Below are 26903 nucleotides of genomic sequence, written 5' to 3'. Positions count from 1 at the left end.
TCTGCCAGGGTATGTAACCTTATGAGCACTACTGTAGTAAGGCATACCATACACGGTGCAAATTTCTTTCCTGCAACCACTGCAACTGTCTTCTCCCGGCAGGGGGAAGCAATCCCCGGCAGGAGAATACAGTAATTATTCCTAGCAGCTATAGAATATATCGATAATTGCAAGACAATCCGGCAGGCTGGTTGTACACAAGTTGATCGATCAACTTGGTACATTGAGCCTGCCCATTAACGGTTTGAATCTTGGCCGAGTTGTGAACCGTGTATGGCGGGCCTTAAAACATTTGTTTCGTTTTATCCCACTATCCCCTCTTGTTTTTGCATTGTAACTTTTAAACCTTAATAAAAATTGTCAATTATATAAAAAAAAAAACAAACACATTTGTTTCAGTAGGTGTGCTGTAAGTGTGGACTTTTTTCATCTGCAGCAGGTACCAAGCAGATCATAATCCCACTGCTAATTACAACCCCAATTCCAAAAAAGTTGGAACACTGCAAAATCTACATAAAGACAGACAATGCAATGATTTGTAAATATCAAACCCATATTTTATTCACAATAGAAAACATATCAAATGTTTAAAATTAGAAAAATGTACCATTTAAAAAAAAAAAAAAAAACACCACCCAAGCCAAATTTTGAAATTGATGGAAGCAACATGTCTTCAAAAAGTTGGGACAGGGTAACAAAAAGCTGGAAAAGTAGAACCCCAATGCCAAAAAAGTTGGGACAGGTCCATGTTCACAATGATATAGCACCCCCTCTTTTAACCCAACTCTGTAAATGTCTGGGAACCGATTGCTGGAATTTTAGGAGAGGAATTTGTGTCAGCGTTAGCTGTTCTAAAACCTGGAGAATATATATATAAAAAAAAAATAAAAAATATATAAATAAATATATATATATATAAATATATATATATATATATATATATATATATATATATATATATATATATATATATATATATATATATATATATATATATATATATATCTATATCTATATATCATATTTATCGGCGTATAACACGCACATTCATTTTAAGAGGGAAGTTTCAGGAAAAAAAAATTAAATTTTAAATAAGGAACTTTGAAGCAAAATAAGGGTCAGTGCCCATCTGCAGCCTCACAAGTGCCATCAATGCAGCAGCCTCGCCATTGCCATCAATGCAGCAGCCTTGCCATTGCCATCAATGCAGCAGCCTCGCCATTGCCATCAATGCAGCAGCCTCGCCATTGCCATCAATGCAGCAGCCTCGCCATTGCCATCAATGCAGCAGCCTCGCCATTGCCATCAATGCAGCAGCCTCGCCATTGCCATCAATGCAGCAGCCTCGCCATTGCCATCAATGCAGCAGCCTCGCCATTGCCATCAATGCAGCAGCCTCGCCATTGCCATCAATGCAGCAGTCTCGCCAATGTCATCAGTGCAGCCTGATCGATGCTCATCTGCAGCCTAGAGGATACAAGGAGGGGGGCGGGACGAGCGCCGACAGATATACAGTGAGAATCTCCCATGATAGACAGAACAGTAGTCCAATGGCAGCCCAGGAGATGGGACTTCTTATTACAGAGGCCGCCAAGTAAACAGAAGATTCTCACTGAATGTAACCTGACGGCGCTCGTCCCACCCCCTCCCTGTCCCCTCCGAGGCAGCTAAAATTGAAGTATTGGCGTATAACACGCACGCGCTATTTGCAACCGATTTTCATGGTGAAAAAGTGAGTGTTATACACAGATAGATAGATAGAGCACAGAACAGTTTTCAACCTTGCAACAGACTCTTTTATAAGCTTTGGCCCAGAAAGGACGGTGGCACTTCTGAAACATGTTCAGATATGGATTCTTCTTTGTATGATAGAGTTTTAACTTGCATTTTTGAATGGCACAGCGAACTGTGACAGTGATTTTTGGAAGTACAGGTGATATTCGAAAAATTAGAATATCGTGCAAAAGTTCATTTATTTCACCAATGCAACTTAAAAAGTCAAACTAATATATGAGACTCATATGAGACTCATTACATGCAAAGCAAGATAGTTCAAGCAGTGATTTGTCATAATTGTGACGATTATGGCTTACAGCTCATGAAAACTCCAAATCCACAATCTCAGAAAATTAGATTACATGCAATCAATAAAACAAGGATTGTACATAGAACAATATCGGACCTCTGAAAAGTATAAGCATGTATATGTACTCAGTACTTGGTTTGGGCCCCTTTTGCAGCAATTACTGCCTCAATGCGGCGTGGCATGGAAGCTATAAGCCTGTGGCACTGCTGAGGTGTTATGGAAGGCTAGGATGCTTCAATAGCGGCCTTCAGCTCTTCTGCATTGTTCGGTCTCATGTCTCTTAACTTTCTCTTGGCACTACTTGTATATCAAGTCAAAATTTATTTAAAAAAAAACAAAAAACAAAAAAAAACAAAAAAAAACAAAAAAAACTTTGCTTGTCTTGCAAAACGCTCTCAATCCAAGTTACTCTCAAACCAAGGTATATATATATATATATATACACACACACACACACACACGTGCAGAGTGCCCCCAAGGCTCTGTACTATCAGGAGACTGATAGGGGGTGGGGGGATCAGAGAAGACAGGATCAAACAGCCTTTTTATACAATGCGCAGGATAACCCCTTAGGTTCCACAGTGAGTATAACAAGCATGCTTTACTGCATATACAGACTGATTTTACTGTTGTGGGTTAAGTAACCCTTTAAGAAGAAAAAATATTTTGAAATTAATGGAAGCCACACATTTAGAAAAAAAAAAAATGGGCCACAGCAACAAAAAAGCTGGCAAAGTAAGTGGTAGTAACAAGGAAAAGCTGGAAGAACATTTTGCAACAAATTAGGTTAATTGGCAACAGGTCAGTAACAAGATTGGGTATAAAATGAACATCTTTTAGTCCGTGTCTCAGTCTGTGAAAAGCTGCATCTAAAAATTGTTGAAAATTTCTGAATAATGTTCCTCTATGCAAAATTGCAAAAACTTTAAAGAGGAACTGCAGTCTGCTCACATAATTTGTAATAAAAACATCTTTGCCATTCTAAAGCCTCCCTCCAACTACTTTCCATAATATATAAATTATTATGGAAAGTAGTTGGAGGGAGGCTTTAGAATGGCAAAGATGTTTTTATTACAAATTATGTGAGCAGACTGCAGTTCCTCTTTAAAGTTTTTGCAATTTTGCATAGAGGAACATTATTCAGAAATTTTCAACAATTTTTAGATGCAGCTTTTCACAGACTGAGACACGGACTAAAAGATGTTCATTTTATACCCAATCTTGTTACTGACCTGTTGCCAATTAACCTAATTTGTTGCAAAATGTTCTTCCAGCTTTTCCTTGTTACTACCACTTACTTTGCCAGCTTTTTTGTTGCTGTGGCCCATTTTTTTTTTTCTAAATGTGTGGCTTCCATTAATTTCAAAATATTTTTTCTTCTTAAAGGGTTACTTAACCCACAACAGTAAAATCAGTCTGTATATGCAGTAAAGCATGCTTGTTATACTCACTGTGGAACCTAAGGGGTTATCCTGCGCATTGTATAAAAAGGCTGTTTGATCCTGTCTTCTCTGATCCCCCCACCCCCTTCTTCCACAATCCCCAATCAGTCTCCTGATAGTACAGAGCCTTGGGGGCACTCTGCACATGCTCACTTTGGTGTGTATTGCTAGAGAAGGTTTTTTTTTTGTGAGGGTGCATGTGGTCAGCACAGGGCAAATCAGCACTGTCCAGATAGAAAGTTGGGGGGACAAGTGGCCTCATAGTACAGTCAAACAAAAACTCCTCCTACAAGCTTTAACCAGTACGTGGCCAGACACAGATAGTAACAAGACTGCTATATATGGTGTTAAATATTAGATTAAAGAAAACTTTCTATCCATTAACAAAATGATTGCATGCATTAGATCTTTACAGAAATATATATATATATATATATATATATATATATATATATATATATATATATATTCTTTTAGTTAAAAAAAGTTAAATTATATAGACTCTTATACTTGTAAAAGTATATATATATATTATATATATATATATATATATATATATATATATATATATATATATATATATATATATATATATATATATATATATATATATATATATAGCTTCATAATCATTCCTATGGGGAACCAAATGTGTTAGTAATTATCTTGAGCTAGGTTCTCACCCCCCCCCCCCCCCATCACCGATGAGATGAAAGGTTTCACATTCCTTAAGATGTAAAAGTTTCAGTATTTTAGTTAAGATTTAAGGATAAGTTCTTTATACTACAATACTTCTTGATTAGGATATTAATAAGAACACTGGGTTCTATGAATAAAATTATATATTAGTATTTGATTTTATGTTAAAAGGAAACATATATATTTATTTATAATTTTATTTATATAATTATTTATATTTATTTTATTTATATGTTTATTGGTTTCACATATTGTTCTTGCCCACTCCTCGGGAATGTCAGTACATGGAGACTGAACGACCCCCATCCTTGCATGAGAGGTGGGAGGGAAGCTTTGTCTCATTAGAAGAGTTTGTGGAACTAGAAGATGAAACCAGCCTTTTTAGGAGAAGGTGGGGGCTGAATTTAAGAGTAAAAGGAGTTGAACAGAGAGATTTGCGGGCAGACACGACACACCACGAGACATTGAAGGAAGCTGGTACAGTTTCACACACACACCTGATTCAATCTTCATCTTAATATAATACATTGATATTTTTATATTCTACATTTTGATATTGTTCTTGTAATATTTTGCCATATTATTAAATCAATTTTTGAGTTTTTACACAAAAACTGAACAGACTTTCTTGGAAACTTTTCTCATCAATATTCTGTAAATTATATCAATATAAATACCATAATAACGGTATTTTAACATACTGCTGATTATAAAAAGGTATTTAACCATTTATTTTTACTAAAATAATTGCAGTTGCAGTTCTGTGTACTGTGGGAGACCAGATATAATGAATGCAGGGTCCTATGTTTAGCAACACTTTAAAATAGTACATTTTCTCAGTTTAAGCATTTGATGTTTTTTACTTTCTAAAATGAAAAAAATCTGGGTTTATGAGATTTGCAAAGCATTGCATTCTGTTTTTATGTTGAATTTGCCAACTTTTTTGGAATTGGGGTGCTCAACTAAAGCAGTGGTTTCCCCTTTTGAAATTTAAATAGATAACTATTTAAACTGGGTCTTTAACCATTTGCCGACCAGCCGCCGCAGTTGTACTGCGGTAACATGGCTCGGCTGCGCAAATCGCCGTCATGGTACGTCGGTTCAACATTTTGTCCACTAGGGGCACGCGTGCGCCCCCTGCTTGCTCGGGGCACACGGAGAACCGGGATCTGTGTGTGTAAACACACAGTTTCTGGTTCTCTGAGGGGAGAAGTGACAGATCGTCTGTTCATACAGAGTATAAACAGCGATCTATCTCTTCCCCTACACTGTCCACTTCCCCCTTCAGTTCGAACACATACTAGGGAACACATTAACAGCTTGATCACCCCCTAGTGTTAACCCCTTCACTGCCAGTGACATTTTTATAGCACTGATCACTGTATTAATGCCAATGGTCCCAAAAATGTGGCAAAATTGTCCAACGTGTTCACCATAATGTTGCAGTTGCTGTCCGATAAAAATCACAGATCGCCGCCATTACTAGTAAAAAAAATAAATAATAAAAAAGCCATAAAACTATCCCCTATTTTGTAAACGCTATAACTTTTGCGAAACCAATCAATATACGCTTATTGCGATTTTTTTCCACCAAAAATATGTAGAAGAATACACATCAGCCTAAATTGAGGAAAAAAAATTAGTTTTTTTTATATATTGGGGGATATTTATTATAGCAAAAATTTAAAAATAATGCGCTTTTTAAAAAATTGTTGCTCTTTTTTTTTTGTTTATAGCGCAAAAATAAAAACCGCAGAGGTGATCAAATACCACCAAAAGAAAGCCCTATTTGTGGGAAAAAAAGGACATCAATTTTGTTTGGGTACAACGTCGCAAGACCGCGCAATTGTAGTTAAAGCGACACAGTGCCAAATCACAAAAAGTGCTCTGGTCAGGAAGGGGGTAAAATCTTCCAGGGCTGAAGCGGTTAAAGACATCTCTTACTTGTGATTAATATGCTTTTAGAGCACATGTTGCATAAAAATAGATTCAGTTATTTTCTAATCCCAGTTAAAAAGGAAGTAAACTTCCTTTGCTTAAATTTACCTAGAGGTAAGCCTTATTATAGGCTTGCCTATAGGTAGTGAAAATGTCTAAATGTACACCGTTTAGGAGATATCTACATTATATGCAGCCAGCAACATCACTGGCACATGCACTCTGACAGAACTGGCACAGGTGACGTTCCTTCCAAGCCCCGTACCATATGAACGGCAGCTCCCCCGAACTCGGAAGTAACCCCGGGAAAGAGGGCAGCCTCGTCAGCGGTGTGCGGGCGCCACTGCAACAGCTTCGTTTTAAGGTATTACATAATGAGCTAGTATGCGATGCATACTAGCTCATTATGCCTTTGGGGGGAAAAAAAAAAAAAAAAATCCCTGTAAGACAGAGTATACAACCTCTTTAAGTAAGGAATAAAAAAAAAAAAAAAAAAAAAAGCCTTTGGAGGAGACCTATAATTTTTGTTTTATTTTATTTGCAGTTGTTATTTAAGATATTAATACAGCACCAAAATACAAGGCCGCTCTTTGCAAAGAATATGAATCAATCATTCAGGTTAGTCTGATGCCCGAGCTTAAGATTTAAAAGGATAACTTCACCATTAGCGAAGTAGTCCTTTATTAGCAGTCTTACCTTATCCCCCTATAGTGGATTCCCCCGTGGATAAATGCTTACCTGCAGGTCCACTTTTGAGACCTTCACTGTATGGCTTTGCCTGGTGCAGCACTATCTTTCCTTAAATACAGTCATAGTCAAGCTCTTCATTTGTCACACATGCGCACTGCAGTCCTCATTCTTTCATAAAGATGGCAATATGTTCGTATTGTGCATGGAGTGCAGAGCCATACTTAGGAATGAACAGAAACTGTTGTATGCATGCAGAGAAAAACATGACATCTGCGGTGCCGAGAGGGCCACACAGTGAAGATTCTTGTTTAATGTCCCTATTACAGGCATATACACTGCAGTGTCAAAAGCCTATGAACCTACCAGTGTTTTTTTAAGAAATTGCAACTCTGAAAGATAGCCCACAGACTATGGGGAAAACAGTGTATTTCATAGGAATGAAAATGTGCAAAAGAATAAAATAAATTTACATATTGGGGATCCTTAGTTCTATAAGGAATCCGGCTGAAAAGCAGAAAACAATGGAATAATTTTAAAACAGATTTTTGAACTAAAGACTTACAATGTACAGTATTCCTTAATACCTTGAGAGGCGCTTATTCTCCAACCTGGACTAGAAAAGGCATACCTTTTTTTTCTGGAGGCGGAATGACCTCTTTCTCATCATCCTTGGAAGGTGGCATTAATGCAGATTTTAGATTGTTTTTGGATTTTGCTTCTTCCTTTTCATCGTCTTTTTGCTGATTACTCCGCTGTTTTGTGGTTGGCTGGATAAAAATAAAGCATATTATCTCTCAAAAATGTTTAAATAGAAAAGCTCTACGCAAAATTAGAGTAGTAAACGAATCTCAAAATAATAAAACTTGCATTCCATGATCACATTTATAAACAGCTACAATAATCATTTACAGATACATTTATATACATTCATTTTAATTAAGATGGTATGGGAAAATAATTTTATGCACATAGCTTTAAATTCAATAATCTAGTCACACAGCTTTAAATTCAAATGCAATGACCCAGTCACTACAGAAGGCAAGTATAGAGGTCAGATCATTTAAGGAAAGTGACCATTTAGGAGGAATCTGTAAGAATCCTCATCAAAACAAGAATTGGCCCCTACCATGTCTTTTTTCAGACTCTGGCAGCATTAATCCCTAGCACACCTGTAAGAACCTCTTTCAGAAAATCTTCACAGTAGACATGTACAATTTGTTTCGGTCAAAATCTAAATTTGGACAAATGACAATAGTAAAAAATTTACTTCAAATGCGTTTAGTTACATTTCGCTTATTCTTTTCAAACAAATTCCAAATTTTCGGAACAATTCGAATTGGTCGAAAAATGATCGGCTGTTTCAAATTCTGTGTGAAGAATAGCTGGTTGCTGAGGAGCGGGCCGGGAAGGTGTGAATTTTAAGGTTAACCCCACGGCAAAATTTTTTTGGTTTGGGGTTTAGATAAGCTTGAAGATGAATTGTTATAGTGCTTGTTGGTTGTGGCTTGGGCTCTTATTTTTTGGGCCCCTCTGCAAACTTTCATGGGGCAAAAACAGACTAGATTTCCTACCTTTAGTTTTTCAGTCTCAATTACAGTTTTTTCCGTGTGTTCATTCACTGTATTTGTATCTTTCACACCTGCTTTCCGAAGCCGCTCTTCACATTGCTCCTTCACTTCTTCTATCTTACTGCCGCACTGTGTTCTAAGAACAAAAAATTAGCTTACAGATTAGGAAAAATCACAATGCCAACGAGTGAAAGATTCAGGTCTCAAAAGGGAAATGATTACGATACAGCTACATTTAACAAAGACAACACAAGATCACAATAATAAACAGAAGACAGCACAATGACACAAAAATCGATTTTGATCTCTAGTTAACCCTTGGAGTGTCAAGAAGTGCAATGTTTAACACTGAACTCCACTTTAACAACTGCCAATGCATATATTGTATTGCGAAAAACTGTCAGAAGTGACTCATGCAAATAGCAGGGAGAGGAGACACTCAGCTTTGGATTCAGGCTAGAACACACTATAGTGTGGTGTGCTTTGCTCATTTCTTGACGTCTGAGGTTTACAACCACTTCAAAAAGGAGAAAAAGGGATGACTCTACAAAACACACTGATGTGGTGCACTTGCCGTAAATGGAAAACACTGCTGCTAAAACTGGGAGACAGGCTAGTAAGACCAGAGCAGTTCAGGGTACAGGAATGTATTGAAAAGCAGGTTCTGATTACAACCGCAGTAGGTGATTTCATATTCACAGTTAGGTCCATATATATTTGGACACAGGCACAATTCATACTTTTGACTCTGTATGCCACCAGAATAAAATTAAAACTAAACAATCCAAATTAATTTAAAGTGTAGACATTCAGCTTGAATTCAAGGGGTTGAACATAAATATCAAGAACAAATTTTAGGAACTGCAACCATTTTTATACACAGCCCCCCCCCCCCCCCCTTTTAGGGGCTCAAATGTAATTGGACAAATTTAATCATAAATAAAATGTTATCTTTTAATATACAAGTCTGGAACCCATAGACATTACCAAAGACTGGTTTTCCTCCTTTGATGCTTTGCCAGGCTCTAATTGCAGCTGTCTTCAGTTGATGTTTGTGGGTCTTTCTGCCTTTTGCCTTTAGCAAGTAAAATGCATACTCAATTGGGTTAAGATCAGGTGATTGACTCAGCCATTGCATAATATTCCACTTCTTTTCCTTCAAAAGCTCCTGGGTTGCTTTTGCAGCGTGTTTTGGTTCATTGTCCATCTGTACTGTGAAGCGCCATCCAATCAACTTTTCTGCATTTGACTGAATCTGGGCTGACAGTATATCTCTAAACACTGCAGAATTCATCCGGCTGCTTCTGTCTTCTGCCACATAAAACACCAATAACCCAGTGCCACTGGAAGCCATGCATGCCCATGCCATCACACTGCCTCCACCATGTTTTACAGACGACGTTGAGTGCTTTGGATCATGAGCTGTTCCAAGCCTTCGCCACACTTTTTTCTTCCCATCATTCTGGTACAGATTAATCTTAGTTTCATCTGTCCAAAGAATGCTTTTCCAGAATTGGTCTGTTTTTTTTTTTTTCCAGATGATTTTTTGGCAAAGTCTAATCTGGATTTTCTATTCTTTAGGCTTATGAATGGTTTGCATCTTGTGGGGAGCCCCCTGTATTTGCTTTTGTGAAGTCTTCTGTTGATTGTAGACTTTGACAATGATACACCCACCTCCTGGTGAGTATCCTTTACTTGTCTGGATGTTGCAAATGGGTTTTTCTTTACCATAGAGAGGATCCTGGGATCATCCACCACTATTGCCTTCCGTGGATGTCCAGGCCTTTTTATGTTACTGAGCTTATCAGTCCTTTTTTGAAGCCTTACAATGCCCTGTTTCACTTGCATTGACAGCTCCTTTGAACGCATGATGTAGGTTCACAGCAATAGATTCCAAATGCAAATACCACACTTAGAATCAACTCCAGACATTTTGCCTGCTTAAATTGATGAAGAAATAATGAAGGAGTAGCCCACACGTGGCCATGAAACCGCTTTTGATTCAATTGTCCAATTACTTTTGGACCCTTGAAAAAGGGGGGGATGGCTATTCTTAAGAGTTATAATTCCTAAACCCTTCCTCTGATTTGGAAGTACATACCCTCAAATAAAACCAGAGAGTGTGCCCATTATCCATTATAGAACTATAGCTTGAATAGATTTTGGAAAATACCTGAAAAAAAATACAATTGTGCCTGTGTCCAAACATATATGGACCCAAGTGTATGTAGGATAGTAGACAGTGTTGACCATCTACTTAACTGCATATTTTCTTTGGTCTGATGTTTAAAAAAAAAAAAAAAAAAGTTTCAATTTTAGTAAAAATAGACATGCCATAGCAATACAAGTTTATATTGTTTAATATGTTGAAGTAAATATTGTTAAAAATTAACTCAGAACTAAAAAAAAAAAAAAAAATAAAATGCAAAATGATCTTCCAACTAAAGCAGAGTGGCTACAATGGCAGAGGACAATACATTTCAAATTTGGGAGCTTTTACTGTACATCTCTAGTATAGGTATGTGTTTTATGGAAATAAAAGCTGTTATTAATAGGGTTTCCTAGAGAATACTCATCTAGCTGGTAGAATTTCCCAGAATTCCCATCTACATACTCCTGTAACTGATTCACTACCTTTTTCAGAAGTTTTGTCTTTGGGGAGAGACACTGTTGACCCAGGTAACATCCAATTGCCTTTGGGGAATCAGAAGGGAGTTGTATTTTCCCTGCTGGAGCAAATTGTATGATGCTTCATAGGTTTTTTTATTGCCTTTCTCTGGACCAACTGTGGGTATAGTGTTTTGTATATGGAAGGTTTCGGTTTATTTTTCTATTTATTTTTTCTATTAGTTGAACTAGATGGTCTTTTTCAACCTGACCAACTAATTATAGGTGTTGTGCATCTAGAGGGATTCTGGGGGATGTGAGGTTTATTATAATAGAATATAGAATTAAACCTTCAGCATTTGGTTTAACACAATAAAAATAAATTTTCAAGACCCGGTAACTCAAGAAATAGGATAGGTAGTCAGGAAATTAGATACCCAATTTAGGCTCTTTGACAGCCTTAAGGTGCTCCTTGGATTTTGGGCCTCTCTATGTGTCAATGCTGTAAAAAAGTCTCACACATGTTATCCCTATACTCAAGAGGCGTAGCGGAATGTGCTTTGGGATGTAATTGTAAATATGCTTTTGCTGTGCGTGAGAAATAACTTGTTAAAATGATAAATTGTAACCAAAAAAAAAAAAAAAACAAACTACAATTAAAAAAAACAAAAACAAAACAAACACTCACCATGCCTCTAACTACAGTGCCTTGAAAAAGTATTCATACCCCTTGGACATTTCCACATTTTGTCATGTTACAACCAAAAACATAAATGTAATTTATTGGGATTTCATGTGATAGACCAACACAAAGTGGCACATAATTGTGAAGTGAAAGGAAAATAATAAATGGTTTTCAAATACAAATAAATAAATACCTGAAAAGTGTGACGTGCATTTGTATTCAGCTCCCTTTACTCGGATACCCCTAACTAAAATCTAGTGCCAATTGCCTTCAGAAGTCACCTATTAGTAAACAGAGTTTACCTGTGTTTAACTTAATCTTAGTATAAATACAGAAAATATCCCAAGCTTTGAATATCTCATGGAACACTGTTCAATCCATCATCCGACAGACCGGGCAAGGAGAGCATTAATCAGAGAAGCAGCCAAGAGGCCCATGGTAACACTGGGAGGAGCTGCAGAGATCCACAGCTCAGGTGGGAGAATCTGTCCACAGGACAACTAATAAAAAAAAAAAATAAAAAAAAGCAGAAAGAGGGCGCCTGGGTCAGTGTAATAGTAATAGCAAGTCAAACTTTATTCAGATACACTTACATAAAAGTATCTTGCAAGCTGCACACAGGGTGGATGTGGATCACCAATCAAGCAGTCAGCCTGATTTGCCTGAAGGAGGTGGTGCCTCGGAAATGCGTTGCAGCCCGCCCCCTTCCTGATTTGGTCTCTTGCTAGCTCTGTGGGAGCTGAAGACGCTGCTGGTTATACACCTCTATATGGTAGGTCTGAGCTTATCCCCACAGTGGTCTTCACATCCCTTGTTACGGCTGATTGCTTGATTGGTGATCCACATCCACCCTGTGTGCAGCTTGCAAGATATTTTTATGTAAGTATCTGAATAAAGTGTTACTTGCTTTTACCATCACACTGACCCAGGCGCCCTCTTTCTGCTGTTTGTTTGAGGGAACTCCCATTTCATGCTGAGGAGCTGCCGGTGACTGTGTGTGCAATCCCCATCCACTTGTGGATCCATCCGTCCTGTGGACTTCTCAATATTCCTTACTACTATGGACTAATTCTTATTAATTAATTTTGGGTATAGCTTGTTGTCCCCCCCCCCCCCCGTTAATGATCCCTTATGATCCACCTTATAGCTGCCAGTAAGCGCTGACTCACACACTACCTAAAAGTTCTGTGTAATATATTACAGGACAACTATTAGTCGTGCACTCTACAAATCTACCCTTTATGTTTGCGAGAAGCCATGCGACACAGCAAACATGTGGAAGAAGGTGCCCTGGTCAGATGAGACCAAAATTGAACTTTTTGGCCTAAAAGCAAAACGCTATGTGTGGCGGAAAATGAACACTGCACATCACCCTGAACACACCATCCCCACGGTGAAACATGGCGGTGGCAGCATCATGTTGCGGGGATGCTTTTCTTCAGCAGGGACAGGGAAGCTGTTCAATTGATGGGAAGATGGATGGAGCCAAATACAGGGCAATCTTAGAAGAAAACCTGTTAGAGAGTCTGCAAAAGACTTGACTGGGGCGGACGGGGCTCACCTTCCAGCAGGACAACGACTCTAAACATACAGCCAGAGCTACAATGGAATGGTTTATATCAAAGCACATTAATGTGTTAGAATGGCCCAGTCAATGTCCAGACCTAAATCCAACTGAGAATCTGTGGCAAGACTTGAAAATTGCTGTACAGATGCTCTCTGTCCAATCTGACGGAGCTGGAGCTTTTTTGCAAATAAGAATGGGCAAAATTTCACTCTCTAGATCAGGGGTAGGCAACCTCGGCCCTCCAGCTGTGGTGAAACTACAAATCCCATCATGCCTCTGCCTCTAGGAGTCATGCCTGTGATCGTCAGGGTCTTGCAATGTCTCATGGGACTTGTAGTTTCAAAACAGCTGGAGGGCCAAGGTTGCCTACCCCTGCTCTAGATGAACAAAGCTGGTAGAGACATCCCGAAAAAGACTAGCAGCTGTAATTGCAGCAATACGTGGTTCTATAAGGTATTGAATCCGGATCTGAATACAAATGCATGTCACACTTTTCAGATATTTAAAAAACACTTATTTTCCTTTCACGTCACAATTATGTACCACTTTGTGTTGGCCAATCTCAAAATCCCAATAAAATAAATTTACATTTTTGGTTGTAACATGACAAAATGTGGAAAATTTCAAGCGGTATGAATACTTTTTCGAGGCGCTGTAAATACCATGGGTTTCTATTTTCCTAAAAGGGGTAATTTTGAGGGGAATTTGTACTGTCCTAGCATCACGAGATAGGCAGTTTGTACATCCAGATTGATTTTCACTATATATATTGATTGACACATTGATTTGTAGCAGAAGATATTTTGGCCCAAATTTATGGACGAAAGATTATTTATTTGCAAAGTTTTTTAAACAAAATTAAGGAAAATATATTTTTTTTGTTTTTTTTTTTAAATGTTTAGCCTTTTTTCCTTTATAAAAATGGTATAGTAAAAATGTAAAAAGACACCCAGTGGTGAATACTACCAAAAGAAAGCCCCATATGTCTAAAAAATTAAAATAAAAAATAGATATCAAATTCATCTGGGTACAGTGTTGCATGACTGACTGTCATTCAAAGTATGACAGCGCTGAACGCACAGCGCAGAAACTGAATGGCCTGGACTGGAAGGGGGTGCAACAGTCTGGTCTTCAAGCAGTTAAAGTGATAAAACATGAGGAAATGTGCATGTGCTGCAGAGAAATATTGCATACTTTTGTTTAAATACAAAAACTTCCGGAAAAGCATGTGATTTGCTATACTTTCTCTCATGTGACAGCACCGATGCTTTGTGATTGACTCCGTGTCATAGGCATCAGATGCGTGGGTAGTATTTAGCCCTGTGTATGATCCAGCTAGAATGACCCGAAGCCTCCACAGTTCTTTCTTTATTTGCTAGCAGAGGGTGAATGGAGCAGCATTGGATTGAAAGGAAAGGTGAGAATGTAAAAAAAAATTATCTAAAAGTATCTAAAGCCAAAAGGTGAAGGGATGGAAACTGTCATTTATTGGTCTTGTCTTGCTGGAGGTATTCTTTTTTGTCTTAGCAACCATTAGCAGCACAATGGAAAGTGAAGTAAAACAAGTCATCAGAACAAGAATAAAAAAGGGAAAAATCTTGTGGTTATGGAGATTTGTTTCAGTGACAACAGTTTAACAGTGGCTTTCCTCATCTGGAGAGATTCCTCTAATATTATTTGGTGTCCACAGAACAGGAATCAAAAGGAAATTTCTCTTGTACAATTTTCCTTTTGATTTACCAAAACCATATAATATGAGGTCTAACCTAAACACTTTCAATTTGTATGTAATCAGGTAGGCCCATGCACTACACAGTTGAAGGTAAATCTAAAAAGGAAAATGTATGATGTATGGCCAGCTTAAGGGCACATTCACAGGGAATCGTTCCATTTTTCCCTGTGGGTAATGATCGTAGCTGCTGGCAGATGGGGAGTGGTGCCTTCCTTGCATTTTTTTACAAGCCAAAGCAGTTTCCCTTTTTTTCTAAACTTTATGGGATGTCAATTTGTGACATTCCATTCATTTCTATGTACAGCTGCAGATGAGAAAAACTGCAGCGGTTTTCCGCACTGCTCTGCCCCGCAGGTGACAGCTGCGGAGAAGTGTGAACGGGGCACAAAGAAAACCATTGTTTTCGGTGTGCCTTTACAGAAAGCTGCATTTTTCTTATGCAAAAAAAAAAAAATAATGCAGCTCTGCTATAGTGTGAACAGGCCCTAAAAGGTTTTGATTATTATTATTATTATTATTAATAATAATAATAATAATATAAATAAACCAACCATGCATAGCACAGGTTTCCTTCAAGGCTATCTTTTGGAAAAATGCCTGTGCTGCATACCACCACCTCAAAAGGAAAAAAGGGAAGATATGACAATTTGAATTGCACTTAATTACTCAATATATGCTACTCCAAGACAAGCTTCACATCTCAGTAACACATATGTAATCTTGTATAACGTTTGTTCGGACTCTTTCACATGGGCAGCCTACTGCCCTCTGAAAGGTAATCCATGGTCGTAGAACACCGCTAATGTGGCTGTACCTGGGGAGGCCCCCTAAGGTATGCCACTGGTGTGAATAATTTACGCCAACTGGTTACTAATGACATGTACACAAAAGCATTACACCTCGTACACATGGACAGATAGATTTGGACAGCAGAGACTGCAAAAAGTGCTTTTTTTTCCTTTTTCATTGGAGGAAAGGCACACACCCCCTCTCTCTCCTAGGTAGAGACCTTCAAAACTGTTAACTGAATTGTTCAGCACTCTGCTAATCTATTTATAGCATCCTCCCCAACACAAAACTCAGGCTGCTTTTATCTCCCATGTCAGAGAGCTTGTCATAAATTCTCATGCTGACAACAGAAGAATGGAATAGGAGACGGCTACGGGTCATAGTGCTTTGAAGAGAGATATGAGCACAACTGTAGATCTGCAGTGTTTTCTTAAGTTTACATACCCTGGCAGAATTTATGATTTCGTGGCCATTTTTCAGAGAATATGAATGAGAACACAAACATTTTTCACTCATGGTTAGGGTTTGGCTGAAGCCATTTATGATCAACTGTGTTTACTCTTTTTAAATCATAATCACAACAGAAACTACCCAAATGACCCCGATCAAAAGTTTACATACCCTGGCCTGATAACATGCACGCAAGTTGTCACAAAGGGGTTTGAATGGCCATCAAAGGTAACCATTCTCACTGGTGATCTGTTTGCTTGTAATGAGTGTGTGTGCATAAAAGGTCAATGAGTTTCTGGACTGACAGACCCTTGCATCTTTCATCCAGTGCTGCACTGACGTTTCTGGATTTTGAGTCATGGGGAAAGCAAAAGAATTGTCAAATGATCTGTGGAGAAAGGTAGTTGAACTATATAAAAACAGGAAAGGGATATAAAAAGATATCCAAGGAACTGAGAATGCCAATCAGCAGTGTTCAAACTCTAATCAAGAAGTGGAAAATGAGGGGTTCTGTTTAAACCAAACCACGGTCAGCCACAACTGCCAGGAAAATTGTTCGGGATGCAAAGAAATCCCACAAATAACTTTAGAGTCCTGTATTTCACCTGAACATGTGGTGTGGCTGTTTCAAGATGCACAATAAAGGAGGCACTTGAAGAAAGATGGGCTGCATGGTCGAGTCGCCAGAAGAAAGCCATTACTACGCAAATGCCACAAAGTATCCCACTTACAATACGCCAAACAGCACAGAGGCAAGCCTCAAACCTTCTGGCACAAAGTCATTTGGAGCGATGATACCAAAATTGAGCTTTTTGGCCACAACCATAAACCCTACAGTCAACAAGGCCTGTGATGAAAGGTACACCATTCCTATTGTGAAACACGGAGGTGGATCGCTGATGTTTTGGGAAAGTGTGAGCTACAAAAGGCACAGGAAATATGGTCAAAATTGATGGCAAGATGAATGCAGTATGTTATCAAAAAATACTGGAGGAACATTTGCATTCATCAGCCAGGAAGCTGCGCATGGGACGTACTTGGAAATTCCAACATGACAATGATCCAAAACACAAGGCCAAATCGACCTGTCATTGGCTACAGCAGAATAAAGTGAAGGTTCTGGAGTGGGGACACACTGTACACTTTTGCTGCTCTTGCTGGGTGTCCAGTGTGCTCCTGTTCCTTTAAGGGGGATTGGGCTGCCTCCAGGCCCACCTGCCCCTCATCTATCCATTTAATGCATGTGCTTCCATTGTGGAGACGCTTACAAATTCAGCAACATTAGGACTGCAAGCATACACAGGGTGCCGTGAAGAGGCCTTGCAGCTTATGCATGCATTTGCAAATGCGTGCTAACTAAACCCCTGTTTTAACGCAAACTGTTGGACAGGTTAATTTGGTCAGTTGGCAGACTGGTTGGTGAGTTGAGCTATGTAATGTTCCGTTTTTGTCTTTCAAGGTTCTGGAGTGGCCATCTCAGTCTCCTGACTTTTATCGAGCCACATTAGGAAGTTTTCAAAACGTGCAGTTCATGCAAGACAGTCCAAGGATTTACAGGAACTGGAGGCTTTTTGCCAAGAGGAATGGGCAGCTTTACCATCTGAGAAGCTAAAGAACCTCATCCACAAAATACCACAAAAGACTTCAAACTGTCATTGATGTTAAAGGGGGCATTACATGGTATTAAGAACTGGGGTATGTAAACTTTTTATCAGGGTCATTTGGGTAGCTTCTGTTGTCATTATGATTTAAAAAGAGTAAACCCAGTTTACTGATAATAAGTGGCTTCTGCCAAACACTAACCATGAGTGAAAGAACAGAAGAACAGAGTGGCTGGAATAACAAGATTTTTGACTTTCCTGTAAAATTATAATAGGGAGGTCAAAAGAACAGAGAGGAGGGACCTGTAGCCTGTACTGTATAGGAAGGTACCAGAGGTCGAGCAGGACCAGCTGTACTACCTTATTGCAGATACTGATCCTCTTAGGGGGGGGATCAGTTCAAGCATCTTTTTAGAACCTTAATATTTCCCACCTTAATAAAGTCCCACAAAAAAAAAAAAAAACAAAACAAAAAAAAAACCGACTCATTAACGTGTATTTTGCACTCTATAGTATAGTGTACTCTTTTTATAGTATATCTTCTTCTCAGACAGGCATACTGTTTTGGAATCCTTTTGTCTTCCTCTGTAGTTTCACCAAATATTTCTCTTGCTTAAATATCCTCCTGACATCTGAGCCGTACTTATCATCCAGGTAAGGGAATACCTGGGTCAATTCTCAGCCTGGGCATTCTTGAGATAATTATGGATTTGTCATGCATGTGTGATATTTAAATTTTTTTCTATATTAGTCTATTTTTCTAATATGTTGTTCTAAATTTAGAGTGATTATATATGCAGTACTCATCAAGGGTCTCCCGAGGAAGCCATCGTATGGCGAAACATGTAGAGCAAGGAGTTACTGCCGTTTCTTTAATCACATGGACATTGTATGATGATATTATGATGATTTTAATCATGTTTAAATATTTTGAGATTTTTATATACCTACATTGTATGTTTTGGCACCTTAAAAGTCCCATTCCTTTTCTCTACTAAATTTTTGTAAATTTGAGGATGTGGTGCTGTTGGCTTTCTAACATAAAGCAATTAATAATGCATTGTACTTTGTACTTTAATTTCTGCAAAGCATAGCAACATGTACACCCCTAGTCACTGCCTGTTGCTCTGTGTTTGAGTTTCGGGGTGCATATCCTAATGCAATAGGCTGCGCACACCTATGGCTGCCATTGATGTAGTACTTACATCTATGGCAGCAAAAGGGTTAAAAGAGGCTATGCGCCACTTACCAAAAAAGAGCTCTTCAGTAACAGAGTAGGGTTAAAAAGGGACAAGGTCATATCCTGACTACACCCTCTTGGATGGGCATTCCCTCCAGGGGGTCATCAAAGACAGGGCTCCACCAGCTGATGAACCTGTATAGCACTCTGTGGCTAACTTCATGCAATACACGTCATGCCAAGGTGAGCATCCACAGAAGATCCAGTGCCCAAAGTGACATTACAGCCCAGCTCTGCATCTTCTTTCAGGTAGGGTCAGGGTACAGTCCCCCAAGGCTCAGCTGCATCAACAGATCCAGAAAACAGGAAAGCTGCTGTGGACATGAAGCAACTACAGCTCGAAAGAAGAATCTTGCAGAATCTCCCAACAAAAAAAAAAAATAAAAAAAAAAAATGGGAAGTTCACCAAGAAGAACGTCCATCACCGAACACCACTAGGAAAAAAAAAACAAAAAAAAAAAGAGGCTAACTGGGAGTAGAAAAGGTTATGCTAATGTCTAATCACCTGAATCAGCTATAAACCGTGGTCATGACAATGAATCCTGTGTCCTGTAGGATTAGAGAAACAATATATGGTTTCTGGTCAAGCCATGGTTTTACCAAGAAAAGTGCTAAAATGTTGGCAGTAAACCAAGTGGATCAAAGATGATGCTGAATAGTCAGAAGGGGGTGTCCCTTACCAAAGGCCACAGGTTAGGACATGGGAACCATCTTTTTATATGAAAAGGCTCAGTACAGTAACCAGGCAGGGCAGAATACAAATATGAAGCTGAATATTAATATTGCCACAATAAATCCAAAAGCAACATACATTTCCTCTATAAAGCTTGATTCATAGGACGCTTGCCCACCACAAGAGAGACAACCGTGCACTTACAGTTCATAAGATAATTTCTTAGTCTGACTTTCCTGCAATTCCTTGAATTCCAGCTTAGACTCCTCCAAACGTTTCTGAAGACCGCTGATTTTTACTGCAAAAAAAAAAGAGGAATTTAAAAAAAATAAAACAAACCAAATAAATATCGCACAGTCACCCTTCCTCTCTCCCAATCCTTGGTGATTAGAGGTGATTATAGGCCCTAAACAAAATGCCTAACGTCTAATGTGCACAAATATATACGAAGACACAACATAGACAGTTCAACACCTCACACAGATGGACCCTTAAAGATATTGTAAATGATCAACGCATTCTGTTTAATAGGGAAATGAAAGGCAAAACATTTTGATATAGATTAAAAAAAAGGGAGGGGGGGGGGGTAGTAGTAGTTATAATTTTTTTTATAAGTGATCTCAAACAAGGACAAAGTGTTTATAAATACTGTTCAGATGGGAGATAAGGCTCCATGCACACTGCTCATAAATGGCCGTTTTTTGGAGTTTGGGCGTTTTTTTTTTAAAGCCCATAAACTCCACTCTATGTTATCCTATGTGTCCATGCGCACGTGGACGATTTTGGACGTTTATCAGCAGTGGTGTTTATGGGTTGTTTTCTGAACGCTATAAAATTGCATTCAAGAGCAGTCCTGGAAACGTCAGACACCGGTAAAAGGTGTTAAACGAGGGTTAACGCTGTAAAAAAATTGATTTTTAATACAGCTTACCTGTAAAATCCTTTTCTTGGAGTACATCACAGGACACAGAGCACCATAATAATGACTAATTGGGTTATACGCTACCTTTAGGTGATTGGACACTGGCAGCCAATAGTAAGACAGTTCCTCCCATATAACCCCTCCTATACAGGAAATACCTCAGTTTTCTAGCAAGCAATGACAATCCCAGAAAAGAGGGGAGGGACCTCTGTGTCCCGTGATGTACTCCAAGAAAAGGATTTTACAGGTAAGCTGTATTAAAAATTCATTTTTCTTTATCGTACATCACGGGACACAGAGCACCATAATAATGACTAATTGGGATTTCCTAAAGCAATGCACCTGAGAGGGGGGGGGGCACACAATAACCCTAAGCCCAAACGGGCCAGAGACTATAAAGCTGCCTGCAACACGCTGTGGCCAAAAACAGTCTTTTTGAGATCTAACATCCACCTTGTAAAACCTGGTGAACGTACGAACTGAAGACCAAGCGGCCGCTTTGCAAACCTGAGCCATAGACACCTGTTGGCGTACTGCCCATGATGCACTAACCCCTCTAGTGGAGTGTGCTTTTAAATCCCAAGGTGGAACCTTGCGCTTTAATCCATACGCCTGGATAATAGTCTGGCGAATCCACCTAGATATAGTTGAACTTGTTGCCGGCTGTCCTTTTCTAGGACCTTCCGGCAGAACAAAAAGGCAGTCAGTCTTCCAAAAGAAGCTGACATCTTTAAGTAAACTTTGATCGCCCTCACCACATCAAGCGAGTGAAGCGACCTTTCCTCCCTAGTTTTAGGGTTTGGAAAAAAGGAAGGTAGAACGATATCCTGATTCAAATGAAATTTGGAAACCACCTTTGGTAAAAAATCCGGACGAGGGCGCATGACCACTCTGTCCTGATGAAGAATCAAAAAAGGTTCTTTGCAAGAAAGGGCGGCCAATTCTGACACCCTTCTAGCTGACGTTATAGCCACCAAAAAAAAAAACAATTTCCTGGCTAATAGGACAAACTGAATATGCCCAATAGGTTCAAACAGTTGTAAGGCTGACAGCACCAAATTTAGGTCCCAGGGACATAAAGGCGGTTTAACCTGCGGCCTCAGGTGCGTTACTCCCTTGACAAAAGTTCGTACCAAAGAATGGGATGCAATTGGTCTTTGGAAAAAAAAAAAAATCAATAAGGCTGAAATCTGTCCTTTAATTGTCCCTAAAGCCAGCTTCAAGTCTACTCCTGCTTGAAGAAAGGCAAGAACTCTTCCAATCGTATACCTAAGAGGGTTCCATTTCCTTTCATCACACCAAGAAATATATGACTTCCAGACTCTATAAAATAGATATCTCTAGAAACTGACTTTCTAGCGTTTATCAGAGTAGACAAGACTGAACCCATAATACCACGGTCTTTCAATACTCTGGTCTCAATAGCCATGCCATCAAATTTAGCAACCGTAAAGAAGGATGGAATATGGGTCCTTGAGACAACAGGTCCGGACGGCATGGAAGGACCAATGGGTCCCCCACTTACAACTTCACAATCTCCGAGTACCAGGATCTTCGGGGCCACTAGGATCACTGGCTTTCGTTCCTCCTGTATTCTGCGTAATAAGTGCGGCAGAATTTGGATCGGAGGGAAGGCATATATCAGAGAATACTGATCCCAAGGAACTACTAATGCGTCTATCCCGACAGCAAGCAGATCCTTGGTCCTGGATACAAACCTGTCCAGCTTGGCATTGAATCTGGATGCCAGCAGATCCACATCTGGGGTCCCCCAGTGTTGACAGATCTATAGAAAAACCTCGGGATGCAGGGACCATTCCCCTGGCAACAATTTCTGGCGACTTAGGAAGTCTGCCTGCCAATTGTCCACCCCCGGTATAAATAAATACTGCCGAAAGAAACGGCACATGCTTTTTTGCCCAAGTCAATATGTAATTTACTTCTTTGGGCTGCCAGACTCCTGGTACCTCCCTCGTGGTTGATATATGCCACTACCGTGGAGTTGTCGGACTGGACTTGGACAGGGAGACCCGTAACCTGGATGTCCAGAAGCGCAGAGCCAGACGAGCTGCCCGAGTCTCCAATAGATTGATGGGCAAGGTCCTTTCTGCCTGGGACCATATTCCCTGGACAGACCCCTCCTCCAGGACTGCTCCCCAGCTGAGACGACTGGCGTCTGTAGTTACTACTCTCCAGGCTGCTGGTGGAAAAGATTTTCCTTTTCTCAAATTGCTGGTTTTTAACCACCAAGAGGGGCTCCATTTTACCTGTGGGGATAGAACCATAGGATGACCTAAGGTTCGAGCAGACCTGTCCCAGGCTGCCAGAATACTGTTCTGGAACACCCTGGAGTGGAACTGTGCATATGGAATTGAGTTGAAGGATGACACCATTTTGCCCAGCAACCTCATGCACAGCAGAATAGAAGGTCTTGGTTCTTTTTTCACCTTCTGGACTACTATGGAAACGACCTTTAAGGGGGGTAAAAAACACCCTTTCTTGGGTGGTGTCCAAGACCAGACCCAGATATACCAAGGCCTGGGTTGGACAAAGGGCTGACTTGTCCACATTTAGAATCCAACCTAGGCGTTGAAAAAACCTGCACTGTTCTTGACACGTTTTGGATCAGGATGGGGCAAGAGCGATTCCTCAGGAGAAGATCGTCCAGATATCCTACCACGGAGATCTTCTGGGACCTTAGGGATGCCAACACCGGGGCCAGAATCTTTGTGAAAACCCTGAGGGCCGTGGCTAGACCGAATGGCAGTGCCACGAATTAATAATGATGACCCTCTACTGCGAAACGCAGAAACCTTTGATGTGGACCGAAGATCGGTACATGAAGGTATGCGTCCTTGATATCTATGGACGCTAAATAATCTCCTTTTCTCAGAGATTTTATTATTGAACGAACCGACTCCATACGGAAGGACCGGACGTTTACAAAGAGGTTGAGAGCCTTGAGGTCCAAAATGGGCCTTACTTCTCCATTTGGTTTCGGCACGGTAAAAAGGTTTGAGTAAAACCCCCTGAATCTTTCTTCGTGCGGAACTTTGACAATTACCCCTGCTTCAGCAGATGCTGCAAGGCTAGGAATAGGCATTTCTTTTTCTCTGGATCCGACAGGACCCTTGAGTACAGAAAACGGTTTGGAGGAATTTCCCGGAACTCTATTCTGTAACCCTGTGTTATAGTGGAAATGACCCATCTGTCTTGGACCAGATCTTCCCATGTATTCAAAAACAGCCGAAGCCTGCCCCCCGACCTGTGAGAGCGGGGACGTCCCTTCACAAGGTTGACTTGGAGTTGGACTTGGCTGGCTTTTGGTTCCAGGGCTTCCTCTTACCATGGGGTTTTTTAAAACCAGACGGCTGAGGCCGTCGATACCGCTTGGGGAAAGAAGCACTAGGTCCTGGAGCATTGGGTATTTTATAAGGAGGGTTCCTTACCTCTCCTTTTAGTAGGGAGAAGGGCACTCTTTCCTCCAGAGATCTTTTGGATATATTTATCTAGATCTTCGCCAAACAAGCGTTCTCCATGGAATGGAAAAGCTGCAAGTAACCTCTTGCATGACGTCTCAGCAGACCAGTTCTTTAGCCACAAAACCCTGCGCATATGTATGGACAGTAACACAAAACGAGACATCTGCTGGATTGAGTCTTTTAATGCGTCCACTGCAAAACAAAGCATGAGGAAGCTCCGACAATTCCTCGGTAGGTTCCTCCTGACAAGGCAGGTTTTTTATTAACCTTTTAAAACGGTCTTTTAGGGATTGGCAAATCCCAATAGCTGGAACTGCTGGCTGAACTGCTGCACCAGCCACCGCAAAAGAGGCTTTTAATAAGGACTCTAGCTTTTTATCAGCCAGATCCTTAAATACCTGGACATTATCCACTGGGCAGGTTAAACTCTTATTCACTGAAGAAATTGCAGCGTCCACCAAAAGGTGTACCCCATCTCTTCCTGAACTTTTCCTCCATAGGATATAAGATATAAAACCTTTTTGGAGGTAAGTATATCCTGTCAGGATGATCCCAGTCTGCGTAAATCACCTGCTCCAATAATGGATGCAAAGGGAACGCTTGGGAACCTTGCTGAGGTCACAAGGATCCCAAAGTAGAACAGGAGAGTCCAGACTCCTGAACCGGGGGTAGCTTAAACCCAACTTGTACCATCTTAGTCAGAGATTGGATAAACAATTTCTGGGAATGGGAGGCTGAAATTGGCTCCTCTGAACCGGAGTCCTCAGCTGAGGATTCTTCAGCCTCTCCTTCCTCTCGGTCTTTTATGGCCACCACCTCCAAATCCTCTGCCCACTCTGGTTCCAGATCACCTGGACCCATCTGGCTATAAGAGTCCTGGTGCTCTAGTGATTCTCCACTTGGCCCGGACTCAGGGGAGGGAGATCTATTACGCTTCTTCCCTCCCTGTGTTACAGAAGCAATCATGCCAGCTATTTTGCCTTCAAGGCCTGCTAATGCAGATGCTAAATCATCCTTTGTAACATAAGCCGAGGCAGGAATATTGGTAGTGGCCACTATGCCTGACAAATGCAATGGCTCAACCAGGCCAGATGCCGCAGGTCTTTCAGGGGAGACTGAGGCTGCATCAGCATGGGGCTGGTCTCCTGTTTTCAAGGAAGGTACTCTTACCCCTGTGCTTGCCCTGCTCCCTGTACCTCGTTTTCTGGAAGACATTGCTTACATACGAGGAAAAAGTACTCCCCATAAGCTGTAACCAGTGTTTAACCTATCGCAACTGTGTCCAAAAACCTCCAGACTCACATGCCCAAGTATCGCCCTGTGTTGTCCCGGCGCACGCCAGGAGCTCCAGCTCCTTATAAAGCCTAACCGGGCAGTGGACTGAGCGCATGCGCGCTCCTGCGCAACCAGCGGCATGCACGCCGCACCTGCTGTGCCCAGACGCATCCGTGATGCGCATGCCAGGAGCGCACACGCACACGCCCGCCATAAGTGCGCGCCATACCTGGCCATCTGTAATTTCCAGACACAAGCAAAGGTTTTTCAGTGAAACAGAGGGAATATAATTTTTTTTATTTATATATATATATATATATATATATATATATATATATATATATATATATATATATATATATATATATATATATATATATATACACACACATACATACATACACACACATACATACATACATACACACACACACACACACACACACACACACATATACACACACACACACCAAGCAGCAGGGCCTGTTTTACCAGGCCCAATCTTGCCCCATCACTGCGGGTAGCGCCTCTGAGGACCTTCAAGGAGCGGGTCCCCCATTCTTTGGGGGCCACACCCTTGGACCTGTAAGGCAACCTTCTGGTTTACCTTGGGCAAGTTATGACCAGGAATACTAACTTAACAAGGGTCCAGCGCCATATAGGACACATTACAAGCAAAACCTCGCTCATGAACCGAGGCTCGGGTACCATCCACTTTAGCTTTCTTATGTCATCCGAATGGATCCGATTATAACATCCTCACTGGGACATTATTTGAAGAATTTTGAAGAGCTTCAACAGCCATGACCATCACCTTCAAGACACTGGCAAAAAAAACTGGAGGTATTTCCTGTATAGGAGGGGTTATATGGGAGGAACCGTCTTACTATTGGTTGCCAGTGTCCAATCACCTAAAAGGTAGCGTATAACCCAATTAGTCATTATTATGGTGCTCTGTGTCCCGTGATGTACAATAAAGAAAGAGCGTTAAGCCTTGTTAGGCGTTTCTCTGCCTCTATTCAACATCAATGGTTCCCTATGGGAGCCCAATGATTTGAATAGAAGTCGCACCAGAAGTCGGATCATGATGATGCAACTTGCATGCTAAAGATGAAGGGGAACCCTGCCAAAAAATTGGCGTGGGGTTCCCCCCAAGACGATACCAGGCCCTTCGGTCTGGTATGGCTTTTAAGGGGAACCCCCTATGCCGAAAAAAAGGCATGGGGGTCCCCCCCAAAATCCATACCAGGCCCTTATCCAAGCATGCAGCCCGGCTGCTCTGGAAACGGGGTGGGGACGAGTGAGCGCCCCCCTCCTGAACCGTACCAGGCCGCATGCCCTCAACATGGGGGGGTAGGTGCTTTGGGGCAGGGGGGGCTCGGCGCCCCCCACCCCAAAGCACCTTGTCCCCAAGTTTGTCAAGGGCCTCTTCCCGACAACCCTGGCCGTTGGTTGCA

At 40.6% G+C, this 26903-nt stretch overlaps 1 protein-coding gene across 3 annotated transcripts in view; it reads right to left on the bottom strand.

The window, feature by feature from the left end:
• GOLM1 (golgi membrane protein 1) overlaps positions 1-26903 on the bottom strand; it is a 160344-nt gene that overhangs the window by 30813 nt on the left and 102628 nt on the right. For all 3 annotated transcript variants that reach the window (XM_073633447.1, XM_073633431.1, XM_073633437.1), the window contains 3 exons: positions 19972-20065; positions 8427-8559; positions 7484-7622 (listed from right to left, as the gene is read on the bottom strand). In XM_073633447.1, coding sequence (XP_073489548.1) covers positions 7484-7622; positions 8427-8559; positions 19972-20065 — 366 coding nt within the window. The remainder of the gene's footprint in view (positions 1-7483; positions 7623-8426; positions 8560-19971; positions 20066-26903) is intronic.

This window comes from Aquarana catesbeiana, linkage group LG01 (assembly GCF_042186555.1).
Source record: "Aquarana catesbeiana isolate 2022-GZ linkage group LG01, ASM4218655v1, whole genome shotgun sequence".
In the NCBI taxonomy this organism is placed as follows: Eukaryota; Metazoa; Chordata; class Amphibia; order Anura; family Ranidae; genus Aquarana; species Aquarana catesbeiana.
Note: the sequence above shows the minus strand (reverse complement) of the source record. Positions and strands in the feature narration are given on the sequence as shown.